Source organism: Nannospalax galili, unplaced genomic scaffold, assembly GCF_000622305.1.
Source record: "Nannospalax galili isolate Female #2095 unplaced genomic scaffold, S.galili_v1.0 scaffold744, whole genome shotgun sequence".
Lineage (NCBI taxonomy): Eukaryota > Metazoa > Chordata > Mammalia > Rodentia > Spalacidae > Nannospalax > Nannospalax galili.
In genome coordinates this window covers 1516768-1531809 of record NW_008351509.1, presented here as the reverse complement: position 1 = coordinate 1531809, position 15042 = coordinate 1516768, and the positions used below count along the sequence as shown (strand labels likewise).

The following is a 15042-nucleotide window of genomic DNA, read 5'->3' as shown; positions in this document are numbered from 1 at the left end:
CAGGGAGACCCTGTCTCAAAGACAAAAATAAATAAATAAATAAATAAATAAATCATCTGAAAGTTTGTGTCTCAGTATAAAATAACCAGAAAACATCTGGGTCATGAACATCTGAATCAAAGGTGCCTACTCTGTGAGGGTAAATGCTGCTGTAGCTGTGATGAAAATTCCACAGAATCCAGCCATAGGTGCATGCATGAGATCAGTATTAATAAATCACAGGGCCTCCAGGGAACAAGTTCCCTAGAACCTCAGGGTGGATCTGCACCACCCATCTACTCAGCTGCATGTCACATAGGTTCATATAACACGTCTTCACGAACACAACATCAGCTAGACCTGGGAAAATGACACAGGTGGATTCCACTATGCAAACTTGGGAGCCAGTATGTCAAGAACTATTAGGAAAATGGGACTGTCACGGAATACAATACTGTCAGAAAACCAGCTGTCGCTCCCATTCCCACCCCACCTCAGCGGGTGCTTGCACCTGCTTTTTATTCTTTGCACAGTCTAGAAGCTCCAGTTGGCTCTGATCACATCACGTCCATAGGGGGCTTGATGATTGCAGAGGTCACACTGGAAGCAGAAAGGAATTTGGGGCACTATTCTGGTCAGTTTGTAACTTCCCTGCAGGGGTGAGAGAGAAGAGCCATCTGATGGGTTGATGGGCAGACACAGCTGCAAGAGTACAGTGCAGGTTGAGTGGGAACTGGGAGGTACAGGTAAGGACTGAGCATCACCTGCCACAAGGCCACTGTAGAATACACCTATACAGCAACACCCAGTACACCCTAGATTTAGGCAAGAGTCCAAGAAGCCTTGTGAATACGAAAACACAGGATGGAAGACTATTGAGGCCCCTAGTCAGTCCCGAGCAGAGCCACAGGCAGCATGCTGGTCACAAGCAGGAAAGGTGCCTTCTAGAGGAGACCTGACCAAATGGCAACCATAACCCACTCATGGGACACACAGGTGTCCTGTGCCCACCAATGGTGATTCCTGCTGGGGTGGCTAGCTGAAGCTAGAGGTCAGGATACCACACTGAGGGGTTTCTACCAAACTGCTGGCTTCAGGCCTTCACAAGTATCAGTGCCACAAGACCAAAAGCAAAATCAAAACTGATGAATAAATGGAAAGGGTAAAGAAAAGGAGAGTAACTGGCTGTCACCCATCACCCATCACCCATCATCACCCTTACTCATCACTCATCGCTGGGTCTTGGGTTTTAGCAAAAGATATAAAGGGCATTATTGGGTGATGGGGTAAATCTAAATACACACTGTTTACTAGGTAATAGACTGTTTCAATGTTATATCCCCAAGTGTATATGGACAATTCTTACTGTCATAGGTATTATAATAATATTGATATCACTTTCCTAGTGTGCATTGTGGTCCCATAGAAACCTAGCTTTGTTCTCAGTGGCACACAGCTAAGAATAAATTGCCAAAATGGTGCAACCAGCTCTCTGATGGATCAGCAAGCAGTGTATGAATGTCTGTGCAGGTGAGTCTGCATATGGGGGGGGTGCATACATGTCTGCATCAGTCTGTGTTTCTGCTTGAGTGTCTATTTATGTCTGTGTGCATATGTGTATGCATGTGTGAGAGTTTAGATCCAGGTACATGTCTGTGTGTGCAAGTATACCTGTGTGCTAGTGTATGTGGATATCTTTGTACATACAAGTGTGTGAGTCTGTGTATGTCCACGTATGGGTGTGTGTGTGCATGTATCATTGTATGTGCACACACACCTTTGCATGGATATGCATGTTTTCACATGCACATATATGTGTGCACCTGTGTACATGTGTTTTGTATGCATGTTCATTGTGTGTGTATACACACCTTTGTATGGGCATGCATGTTTTCACATGCACATAGATGTGTGTATCTGTGTACATGTATCTTGTATGCATGTATTTTGTGCATATGTACATCCCTCTGTTTATATTTATGTATTTCTCTATGTTCATATGTATCTGCATGTATACATGTGTCTGAGTGCACATCTGATACATGTCTGTGCACGCATCTTTATGTGCATGTTTCTGTGTGTACATATATTTGTATATGTATGTATATCTGTGTGCAAGTGTTTTTGTGTGTACATGTGTCTCTGTCTATACATACATGTGTGTCTCTATGTGTGTGTATGTGCAAATATGTATGTATGAGTATGTATCTCTCTGTGTGCATGTGTCTATGTGTACATGTACACACACAAATGGGCATATGGACAAAGTGTCAATGATGGCAAAGGCACGATATTAAAAAAAAAGTTTTCAGTGGTTAAGAGCACTGACTGTTCTTGCAGAGGACCCAGGTTCGGTTTCTAGCATCCATATGGCAGCTAACAACCATCCATAGCTCCAGTTCTAGGGGATCCAATGCCCTCTTCTGATGTCTGTAGGCATTGCACAACATGAGTGCACTTACATGCATGTAGGCAATACACTTATATACACATAAAATAAAAATAATAAATAAGCCGGGCGTGGTGGCGCACGCCTTTAATCCCAGCACTCGGGAGGCAGAGGCAGGCAGATCTCTGCGAGTTCAAGGCCAGCCTGGTCTACATAGTGAGTTCCAGGACAGCTGGGGCTACAGGGAGACCCTGTCTCAAAAAGACCCCCCCAAAAAAATAATAATAAATAAATAAAAATTTTTTTGGTCTTTTTGAGACAGTGTCTCACTGTGGCCCCAGTTGACCTGGAATTTGCTATGTAGACCAGGCTGGCCTCGAACTTACATCCAACTGCCTTTGCCTCCCAAGTGCTAGGATTAAAGGCATGTGCCACCATACCTGGCTTAAATAAAATATTTTTAAGAAAAGTTTTTAGTAAATTTGAAATGTTTCAGAATAAAAAGTTGGAGGAAAAGGTGTTGAGTTGATTAAAAACAAAAAACAAAAAACAAAAAAAAAACTTTCGTAATTTACCTAGTAGCCACATCGCTCCCTTCCAGATCCATCTCTAGTCTTCTAGTCTCACCAAGCACACATAAGAGATGGGATGGATCCTTATCCATGTCCATTGTGTGATGATCTAGTCAAGCTAATTGACAGCCTTACTTGTTCATATATGGAGCCACCCGACCCATGGACTGGAACCTCTGAATGTGAGCCCAAATATACCTTTCTTCTTTTAAACTGTTTCTCTCAGGTATTTGTCAAAAGACAAAAACTATGAAACCAGCTCCAATGGAAAAAGAGTGGGAAAGGTGGATCCCATAAGAGACCTCCCCTTAACTGGCTCAGCAGTTAAGAGCACTTGCTGCTCTTGCAGAGGAGCCAGGTTTGGTTCCCAGCACCCACATAGTGGCTAACAACCATCCATAACTCCAGTTCCAAGAGATCCAATGTCCTCTTCTAACCTCTGTAGGAACTACATGCACATGGTACACTTATATACATGCAGGCAAAGAATTCACACACATCAAATTAATGAATCTTTAAAAATATATAAAGAAATATGATTTTAAAAAGAAAAGGACATCTTTCATAAAAGTAAGTAGGAAAAGCATGATCTTTGAACGGAGGGCAAGCATTGAACAGAACTCCTTCATGCTGTCGCTGGTTGCCACATGGCTCCTCACCACCCATGTCAGAGCCCTATCCTTCAGTTTAGCATGCCATCTCCTTATTGAGGAAAGGTCTTTAATGGTCTCAACTCTATCCAACTCCTGGGGTCCACTGACTGATTTCCCTCTCTGGGCTTCATTTTGACATAGTGCTCCAGGGGAAGTGTATCTGCTCTGCTGGGTTAGTCCCTTCCCTGCCCACCCTCAGCCAATGCCACCTTTGCCAAGAAGTCCTCCAGGCCTGCTTCCACTCCACCTCCACAGCTCTCCATTGCAGCCCCAGTGACTAGCATCAGGCAGGAACCCAGGGGTAATGTTTAGTACAACAGCACTTTGCCAAATATGATTGCTGGCTGGATGACCTGAAAGCTCAGGTCCCTCAGGCCTAAGTTTTGTATGGTTCTGCAGAGACCGTATTGGCCCCAGAGCAAAAGCAGAGTTCTATTCCTGGGCAGACTGAACAGTACTTTAAATTCAGGTTCCTTGGGGCTGAGGAGATAGTTCAGTCAGAAAGTCGTTTATGATGCAAGCATGGGTCCCTGAGTTCAAACAGCAGGGTGTGGCTCCCTGAGTTCAAACAGCAGGGTGTGGCAGTGCGCTCCTGTAATCCCAGCATGGGGAAGTAGAAACAGGAGGATTCCTGGAGCTGGCTGGCCAGTTCAGTTGGATCAGAGAGCTCCAGGTTCAGCAAGAGAAGATGGACACAGGCTTTGCTCTCGATGGGTGCCCTGGGAGACTAATTTGAGGACCACTGGATTTTGGCTCTTCCAGTGTTTCTTATTTTTTCAGTTTTAAGCCAAGCTGAAGGCATCAAAAAGGAAAAAGAACACCCAAGGCAGGGAACGCCGACTCACGAGGTGGCACAGATGGCAGCTAAGAATAGCCATCGTCTCTGAGAGTTATATAAATGCAGCTCTCAGCAGGAGCCCAGGCAGTAGGAGGCAGAAGCCCCCTGGACCCCTCGTTTCTGTGCCATCCTGAGGGAGCATCCCACAAGAGCCTGTCTGGAAGGCCTCCAGAGGGCCTGGCTTTGTGTGATGCTAAGCAGTAGTTTCCCTGAAACTTCCTGAAGAACAAAATGCAGTGCTCAGTGGCGCCCTAAGTCTGGGTGCTGTACCCACATCAGGCTGTCACAGGACACATTCTGAGTCTCTGAAGCACAGAGCCAAGATCCTAGAGGAGCCATGCTGGTCTGCTCCCCTGGGCTAAGAACAGTATGTAGATAAGACCTGGATGGCCTCCTGCCTTCCTCGACCCCAGGGCCACATAGCGACAGACTTTGCTATATTTACACGGTGCCTCCTCGCCAGATGACCCTCAGAGGCTTGGTGTGAGGACAGCTGAGATCCTTGGATAAAGAATCTGAGATCCTTGGATAAAGCACAGGGAAGGACAGGTATTCCTCAGTGCCTTCCCTGTGCTTCTGCTGGTGAGTTTGAAACTGGACCTCATCACAAGAACAGCCCAGGCTCCAAATCTACTCTGAGCCACCCACTCAGCCTCACTTCCTCCTGCCTGTCCCCTGCCCTCTGCACTACACTCACAAACAGACAGTGGGCTTTCAGAGAGCCTCCCAGCCAGAGAGGAAGGTAGGCCCAGGCCTGAAATAACAACAAACTGGTTTGTAGATCCTGTCTCCAAACTGGGGGTCTCAGCACCCTCCTGCATGCTGCCTCCCATCCCCAGCACCCTCGTGACACTGCTCCTTTGCTGCTGCTCTGCACTCCTCACTCAGCTGTCACCTCTGGCTCCTTCACGGGCTTGCCCCAGGCCCAACCCATGGCAGGTGCCCAGAGCACCTGTTAATACCATGAGTCACTTCTTTTAATGAGGAAGTCCTGGAGTTCAAAGAGAACTCAGGACAATGTTGCTGGAACAAATGGTAACTTCTGCCACTTCCAAATCAGCACTAGTGAATGTTGAGAATTATAGGGGAAAATCCTTTTTATAGTGTAAGAATCAATACAAGCTAGGCATGGTGGTGCACACCAGCAATTCCAGCATTTAAGAGGCTGAAGCAGGAGGATTGAGAGCTCCAGATCAGTCTCACCTATAGAGACCCTGTCTCAAAAATAAACAATACAAAAAGAAAAGCAAAAGAATCAATGTAAAAATAAAAACTCAAATACTACCTTTCCAGTTATGATTTTCATAAAGCAAGGTGTTAAAGAACCATCTTTCTTCAGAAATTCACCTATTCTAAACTCAATAACAGGTAGATCCATGTTCATACTTGACAATGGGAGCCCAGCTTACATCAGGGTATGTATCTGGGGGCAGAGCAGCACCTGCTGCATGTGGAATAGGCTTGGTAGACTGATTCAGTATTAAAAAGCAATTTCTGTGTTTCCTGAAAAAACAACTGTATATTTGAAACCCTGTCTTCTAACCTGGGAGCAACCCACTGGATAAAACATACTGAGCTGGTGAGCTGACTCAGTGGGTAAAGGCACTTGCCAAGCCTGACAGCTTAAGTTTAATTTTCAGGACCCACATGCTAGAAGGAAGGAACTAGCTCCCACAAGTTGTCTGTTGACCTCCGCACACATACCATGGTACATGTGACCCCCCCCCAATAAGTAAGTAAAACACATTGTGATGGGCTCCCAGAATATGTGACTATGTGAGTACATGTGGTATGGGTACAGAGGAGTCAGGGTCAGGGGTGGGCCAGGTGCTGCCCCCATTCAGGTATAGAGATGTACCTCTGTAAAGGTGGAAGAAAACAGGAGCTGCAGGAGAGCCTTGGCCCTGAACAGGTAGGTGCAAGTGAGGGTAGGCGAAGGCACAGAGGCTACCCAGGTGGCTTCTGGGTAGGATACGGCAGGTGGAGGTATGTGCAAGAAGGTTCTGAGGGCTTGGTCCCATCAAGAAAATGTGAGTGTAAGAACCCATTGGGCAGCATGATCTCCCTGGGCTACTTGTGACTGGATCTGGAGCAGCCTGCTACAGCATCCTGTGGAAACATGTCTTATTTGAAGTGCTGGTATGGGCAGCATTTGCTGGTGTGAACAGTTGATGGGGCATCTACCAACAGCACTTTGGAGACCCCTGGGGATAGTGAGCCAGGGGAGTAATTGTGTAATGCTCATGCATCTTGTGAGACCAACACCTGATATTTTGACTCAGTTCAGTCAACAATGACAGGGGGGTGCTTGTGGGTGGGGACAAGGAAAATGGGGGCTTGCTATAGACACCCCTATAGAAGTGTATGGGGTGGTTGCATGGCAATGCTCACTGCAAGGCAGGCTTGCACCAGGACTGCAGGCTGCGAGAGCCACAGTGGACTCTCAGTCTTTAATTTTCCTTAAAGAGGGCTCCTTGTAGCACTTAACAATCACCACAGCAGCCCCTGGGGGACCCAAGGTAGGCTGTAAATGTCTGACCCACAGAAGGTCAGTAGGGCTTGACATCATGGGATTGGCTGCCCGGAGACTTTGGAAGGGGGTAGGTAGGCAATCACAGCCCAGAGTCATGGTGCTCTGATCACCCTACTGGCAGACAACCAAACTTAGGGTCCTTCCAAAAGCTGTGGTATCGGCAGGGAGAGCAAGTGTGGGTGAACTCAGCTTGGAAGAAGTTCCCCATATCAAGTCTGTGGGTGAAGGAGGAGCGACTGCTGAAAATAAGATTTCTGCTGGCTCAGGTTTCCTCCTCTTAAACGATAACTGTAGGCTATAAAACATGAGCAAGCCCTGTGAATTTTTGACCCTAGAGGCTGCAGATAGTCCCTGGAAGTGAGGGTCTCTGCATGCTGGGAGGGCTTGCTAAAGAAGGCCAAGGCATCTCAGGATTAAAGCTAAAGAATAAATAGCCCAACATGGAAAGGAAAGAGTAGCTTAGAAAAAGCTATTGGATTCAGCATCCAACTTCTAGCCTGAAGACTATCATGCTCAGAATCCTTCCTGCCCAGAACTTCTGTGCTCCATTACAGAGAGAATGAATCACAATAGATCCTAAGAGTGACCACCTGGGAAACCTACATGCCCGGAGACCAGGAGGTCCTGTGGCCTGACATGGCTCAGCCCATCCTCCACACAGAGCTGCCACCCAACAGGAGGGTACAGAGCCCTGTAAGGTACTTACGGCTATTCGCAGGACCGACGCCTTCACGGAGGTCCATTTGTCCTGCCTTCGGTCTATGACCAGAATGAATCCAATGCCAGCATCTTGCAAACTGAAACAAGGAGAAACACCCACATTCAGCGTGTGCCGACAGGAAGCCTGCCTCCACACGCACCAGCGACCCACCATCTCATACCACCTCTGTGCTGCGAGCCAAAATACACGCTAGGGAAGTGGTCTCGGCAGAGCACAAGGCTTCTGGGCCTGGCCAGCCCCATCCTGCAAGTCCCAGGACTTTCTCCTATTTAAAGGAGGACACACATTTTTGGTGTGTTGATCATTTTTCAGTCACATTTTTCACAGGTGAGCGAACCCCATCTTCTGGAGCACAGTAGCACCTTACTGCACTACAAGAGCCAAGCCACCTCCTTTCGTGCATGGACAGCTGAACAAGGCCTCCAAAACAAGCCTTAGGACCCGTACATCACGTTATCCTAGTATCTGAGGTCCCCGTGTTCATCCACGTTAAAAAATGGCTCCTGATGACATCATTACAACTTTGAGTAAAAATCCCCAAGGCTTCTGAAGGCTCGCTGGCGTCTGTGGGGTGTGGGGCATGAGTTTTCGCCCTCCAGGATAGCGACATCTGTGATAAAGGCGGAGCAGCATTGCACCGTCGTGTAGCCTGCCCTCCGTCTCTCGGCTCAGCCTGGTGGAAGGAGCCTGAGTCACAGGGTGGAAGTGGGAGGTCTGCTTCTGTTGGGTAATTTCATATCCAAGCCAATTGAGCACTGCCAGCAGCCGCTGCTGCCAGCCAATCCCCGGCAGAAAGGAAGGAGACAGGCCAGTGGAGACACTGACTTGAATCCTTGATTTCTGAATCTATGAACGTATCTCAATGAGCATTTCTGGACTTAAGTGGATGTCAGAATTCTACAAAACATTATAAATCATACTCAGCAAAACTCTGAAAACTGCAACTCCATAACAGATCCTTCTGGGTCCCATATTCAGCGATGTGACAGTGGTACATAAAGTATGCACCAGTGTGCTATTAACCATTCACCCCACCTGGGGAACGACCCCACATGTGCATAGTAAGTTGGTTCAATGATAGCAAAATAGTCTCAGGGAAATGCTCATCTACAAGTGAGCTTTTTCTCAAAGCAGCCTTTGCTGATGGTGGCTTAACACAATCACAGACCCACTGGCCTGCCCAGCTAATTCCACTGGGCTGAAGCCTAAAGAAGTGGCAACAGAACAGACTTCCAATCGTGCTCTGACCTGAGCAATGCAGGTACCTCACACCCTGAGGTGTGCCCCTTCTGAGTGTCTCCACACGGCTTTCACCAAAACTGCTGTAGCTCTGCCTGCTGGTGGGCAAATCCAATTCTCCTGTCCTGGCCTGTGCCATGTGGTCCACAGTCTAGTCCAAGGCCAGACAGTGAGGTGGAAGCATCGTGGCAGCCACATGGATTGCAAACCACTGACAAATGCCTGGATGACCAGCCTCCAGCTATCCCCTCTTTTCAGAGGCACAAAGTTATAGGCTATCTCCCTATAAAAATATCTAATATTCGCACGCCTGTAGTCCCAGCACTTGGGAGGCAGAGGCAGGCAGATCTCTGTGAGTTCAAGGCCAGCCTGGTCTAAATAGTGAGTTCCAGGACAGCTGGGGCTACAGGAAGACCCTGTCTCAAAAAGATTTAAAAAAATCTAATATTATTATAATACAATAAAGCCTATTTACAAGTATGGGAACCCTGGGGCCAGGGAACCACTGGGTAAATGGGAGCCCACCTCCTGCCTCCCTTCTGTATTGCAGGGGACTGTGCTATGGCTGTCTTTGTAGTTATAAATCTGTGAACCAAGCCTGACTCTTTCTAGATGACAAGAGGGCTCAGAAAGATGGGTTGTCACCGCTATGTAAGCCATAGCTCAACCCCGCCACGGCATGCTTCCAGTCCCAAACTGGGGGTCTGAGAAACACCCTCAAAGGGTCAACCTGTAGGATTTCCTGACAGCAGTCACCATCAAGGGAAGGGGTGTGCAGGAGGGGGCGGGATGAACACGTCTCCCTGCTGTGACACTGGGCCCTTCAAAAGCGGCATCCTATGGTGACTCATTATGACCACCTCTGGTTCCTTTTCTGCAAACACAGAGATAATAATAGCATCGGTTCTTCAGGGCTGCAGAGCTAAAGGCAAATCCAGTAAGAGGGTTCTAAAGGCAGACAGATGGCTGAGGTCATCATTTCACGGAGGAACAGCAAAGCCTGATTCAGTTTCATCCCTTTTTCTGAGGTATTTTTGATTATGAAGGAACCACAGCCTCTTTCTCCAGTCTCTCCACATTCCCTATGAAATCCCTTCATGAGGGATCTACACAGATGGCTCAGTAGGTAAAGTGCTTGCCATGCAGCATTGAGGACCTGAGTTTGGATCTCCAATACCCACACGAGAGAAAAAAAGCAAGTGCATCCTTGTAATCCTAGTAGTAGGGGGGTGGAGACAGGAGATCCCTAGAGCAACTGGTCAGCCAGTCTGGCCAAATCAGAGCTCCAGATTCAGTGAGAGACTTTGATACAAAAAAATAAGGTGAAAAGTGATGGAGGAAGACACTGGATATCAACCTCTGTCCTCCGTGTGCACATGCACACACACAAACATGTACACACACACACACCTTCACAATTCCGTAATAGATCCTGGATGGACCTGATGCCCCAGCGAGTTTCTTCCCTTCAGGGGAACAAACTTCCACAATGTGGCCCAAGGTCCTTGTCTTCGAGCTCACCAAACAAGCCTGAGAGCCTGCAACCAACTTGCCGGCTTCTGTGCACATCTGCCCGAATGCCCAAGCAAGCATAAGTCACACACAGACATGGCACGTTCCTGACCCACAAGGCACTTTACTCCATCCATGCAGCCCCATCCCCACACCCAGTGCCCTGGGTGTGCCTTTTGTTTACTCACATTGGGAAACTGGAATTTTCTAAAGTCAAATACTGTGAAAGTCTTTATGATATAAATGTCACCAAACATTGGTATCATAAGAGGGCATTTGAATGAAAAAAAGAAAAAAATTATTATTACACATGAAACAAAGAATTAAAAATGCACACTAGCGGTTGAACCACAATGCAGGCAGTGATTCTGGACAACCTGCCCACTGTGGCTAATTTACACTGTGACTGCCCAGCAACTCAAAGTTGGGTCCACAGACAACCACCAGGGCAGAAAGGTCCGTCCCAATTCCTGCCAGCTTAGCCAGGCCCCTCGTTATGGGTGAGGAATTTCTGTCTTTCTGTGTGACTATAGGCCAAGCATGGGACTAACACCTCCACATTTCTTCATCAAAGCCTCACGGTGACTCTCTGAGGGTGGGACTTAATCTTGTCGGGCACAGAAAGGTTAAGTTTCCTCCTACCTAACGTCACACAGTTCAGAGATAGGTGAACCTATCACTCCAGGTCACTAGGCCACTACAGCTGCCTCCCGGGGCTACACCCACCTTAGGAAAGTATGGAAAAAGCAGCCCTTTACTCCTTACCATCCCCTGGACATACCAGAACTGTACATGCTGTGCCTGGTCTCCAGCCACAGCCCCATACTGTACCCTTCTACATGGGCCCAAGCAGACTCTCCTGTTGCCAACATCTCTTCCCTTCCCGCTGTGCCAGGGAACACTGATCTATCTGGACAGAAAGCTTAGATGAAGGTGGCCCCATCATTACAGTGTCCCCTTTCCTGTATCCCCAGCAAGCCAGGCCCTGGAGTCAGTCCCAGGAGGGTGGTGATTCCCATGAGCTCTAGCAGGACAGCTGTGGCTGGTTTTTCTAAAGGTGGAGAACTAGAGAAGGCAGCACAAGGGTGCCTCAGACGTTGCCCTGCATTCAGGCTCCAGCACTGCCTGAGATATCCACTGTGGTCTCTAGCTCTGAAACAATACTTAGAAAGGGAATGCCCAGGCTAGCCTCCTGTGCTAAATTGGAGGCCCATGAGCTCACTTTACATATAAAAAGGCCCAGAGGCCTTCTCACAAAGGCTGTTTCAGGACTTTGGGATTTTCTGGACCCTTCTCTAGAGGCATCATTGCTCTAGTTCTGCAGACCTGGGTTCTGATTGCAATGGGCACTGAGTAGGAAGAGCAAGCACAGAATGATAGACACAGGACTGGGCTCTGCCCTGTATAGGACATGGACACCCAGCTTCACATTTCCAAGGCCTACTCCAGCAGCATCTTGTTGATGGACCCAATGGGGACAACAGGAGGACCCACTTCATTCTCAGGGTAGAGGGAAGTGTAGGTCAAACACCCCAAGCCCTGTGACATCAGTGGGGGAAGGACCCATCAATCCTGCATAAGACTCATGATGTAGCTACCTCTGGGCATGACATGGCCACCTCCATCTTTAAATCAGAGCACCCATGATAACCCACAAGAGACCCTCACAAGATTAGGTCTTCATTTACAGAAGGAGGGCTGGGGAGGGTCATTGGACTCTGACCTGAGATTCCAGTCACTCCATCCTGCCTGTTCCCCCGGCCTAATTAATTGTACATGGTCTTGGGAGATGGAAGGTTAACTGTGGAGGGATTCCAGTGATGTGGCTTTCCTGAATCATCACCCGTGTCGGGATGCCTTTTCCATGGTGCAGCTGTTTGGGGGTCACTCATGCACCTGCATATAAGCCTAATAAATTCAATGCTTTGCTAAGCTCGTCTTGGGTGGGATCTTTTCTTTGGTCTGTCTTGTAGCCTTTGGTGTCATTCATCTTTTCTCTCTGGGAAAAGTTAACTCAACAGCTCACCTGAGGGAAGGTGAGGTGCAGGATGTTAGACACTCAAGGGCCAAACAGCAAGAGTAAGAGCTGGGGTTGAGGTCCAGCAGTCAGAGCTCAGGACCTATGTCCTAAACCCAGCCTGCAGGGTGCTGGCACCCTATTGGTGGAGACTAGATAAGTGTGAGGTGCTCCCACATGGTGCCTGAATGAGATGAGGCCAGAGGAGGGTATGGTATTGGAGGCCTGGGGATAGGCAGCCAGTGGTCAGACAAGCAGAGATGCAAGGATCAGAGGATGTGTTCACCACAGATGGCAACAACTCTGCCCAGTGGGAAATGTTCCTATGATTTCTAAGAGATCTTATGGAAGTGTGAAATGGTTCGTCTTACTTGGAGAGTTTACTACCTCTCAATGATACTGGAGTTTAAGAGCTGACCCTGGAGTACAGTGTGAAAGATTTACAAAATCTACCAGCCTTAGGAATGAAAAACAAACAACAGAAAACCCGTATATGAGGTGTAGGGCCAGGTCAGGGGCACCAAGGGGCCAAATTCAGAATTTTATGCTGTTTTTGACTGATGGCGCCCTCGTGTGGTCAATATAAAGCTGTACATTAAGGAGGGAACTGGGCCAAGGTATACACCTGGGGCAGAGTCTGACAGTCCCAGCACTCTGGCCTTCTCCCTGGTACCCAGGCCTCACAAGTCAAAGCTACTACTGTCCACTCAGGGGCGCCCTGAATGTAGAAATGTAGTTTTCGAAGAGCCAGCCAGGGTGCGGGGTCAGCTTTGGGACAACAGGACCATCTTCCCAAGGGTGCCCATCTTCTCCAGCTGTCTGGCCAGCTCCTGTGGGTTCAGGGGTTTTTGAGTATAGGGTAGCCATCACTCAAGGACCTAGGAGGCTTGGGATCAGTTGGGAGGCTGACAGCTTCATTAGATAATCCTTGAATGCATGGGCCTGGTTCTTTTTGGGGACTGGGGAGAACAGAGGGTGAGGTCAGGGGCCCACCCATGGGTGTTTTTACTTATGCCTGGCTCTGGGCAGCAGTTATCAACCTCAAGACCATCTATAGGGCTATTCCTACCCAAGCCACATGGTTCTCCAAGGCTTAAACTTTGGGTGGAGGATGAAGTCACAAGTATGTGCCCTGGGCTGGTGTACGGCAAAGGGATACCACAATGTGCAAAGTGTCATATGCCATATGGTTCTGGAAGGCAAGGAAAGAAAAAAAGACCACACAAAACCCACAGTTCCGCAGCCTGGGTTCAATCAGCCTTTCCCTGAAGGAGAAGGCAAGAGACCCTGCTATCAATCTAAAAGGGCCTGGAGAAATCTGTCCAACCCTCAGGCATCTCGGCTAGGCAGACCCTGTCTCCCCTTTCCCTCAGCCTCCCAGGACCCCATATAAGGCCTCTGTGAGCTTTCTTGCTAGCTGGTCCTGAGCTGGTCTATGCTCAGAACTAGAGCTCACCAGCCCCCACGAATAAACCAATGGGGTTGGGGGTAGGGAGCCACATACAACCATAGGCAAGCCTCTGTCCTCACTGTGGCTGTAGGGCAGTCAGCAGTGTCCTCCTTGGTGGCTACCCAGGGTTGCCAAGACCTCCCCCAGGTATCACCTCTCTAACCTGGAGCAGGAACTCCAATACACAGGTTCTGTCTCCCCTCAGCCATCACTAGCCTCCTGAACAGCCAGCTGAATGCAGTATAAGAGGTGTGATAGGGCTGAGGAAGGCCACCCCACATTACCGCCTGGACCTCCCTGAGCTTCCTTACAATAAAATATTGCAGCCTCCTCTTCTTGAACAAGGAACTGGGATAATCACTAGCTTTGTCCTAGAATGCAGAGCATGGGTTATCACTATCACAGACCAATCTGTTGCAGACTGTAGCTGTCTAACATAGCAGTCCCTGGCCACATATGAACAGAAACTGAACTATTTTGTTTTCATTTTAAATGTAAATGGCCACAGGTAGCCAGTGGCTATCACCCAGGATGACAGCCACAGAAATAATTGTGACAAGGAATGAGGAGGCAGCCTCTGGTGGGGTTAGGAGAATGTGAGCTCACAGGAGCAGACCTCGTGAGAAGTAGTCACCACGGCGGACAGGGATTGAAGGGCCTCTGGGATGCTTCAGAGAGTCCCCAGTACTCAAAGCTCTGGGTTCCATGAATAAAGTACCAGTGCAGGAAGCTGAGGCCTAATGCAGTCTACGAGACCTCGGGGAAGAGGGTTGAGTAGAGGGCTTATTCATGCTTGAGGAAGCCCTGACCCACCAAAGTTCCTCTAGGCTTGGTACAAAGCTGACAGTGGAGGCGGAGTTCTTCCTGCAAACCACTGATGGCTCGTGATCACTGGGGTGAGAACTGCCATTAACAACACTAAGGGACAGCAAGGATGAGCCCTGGATACATGGGGTTCAAGGTAGCACCACTTGACTAGACATGTAGAAACTGTCATAAAAACCCACTAATCCAGGAACGGCCCTTCACCATGAAAGGGCCCAACCATGAAGAAGACCCCTTTCAACAGACAGGTGCACTTGGTACATTTACACTGTTAGGGACCATTAAACAGGGCCAACCTTGAAGGGCGCACTGGA

General features: G+C 48.4%; 1 protein-coding gene across 18 annotated transcripts in view; it reads right to left on the bottom strand.

Moving 5' to 3' along the window:
• Mcf2l (MCF.2 cell line derived transforming sequence like) overlaps positions 1–15042 on the bottom strand; it is a 173613-nt gene that overhangs the window by 38197 nt on the left and 120374 nt on the right. For 11 of the 18 annotated variants that reach the window (XM_008848408.2, XM_008848407.2, XM_008848413.2 and 8 more), the window contains one exon: positions 7671–7761. In XM_008848408.2, the coding sequence (XP_008846630.1) occupies positions 7671–7761 (91 nt within the window). Of the gene's footprint in view, positions 1–7670; positions 7762–7845; positions 8025–8047; positions 8104–8132; positions 8346–15042 lie in introns of those variants that run through there. The other 7 variants (XM_029553705.1, XM_029553706.1, XM_029553702.1 and 4 more) reach the window with 6 other exon arrangements.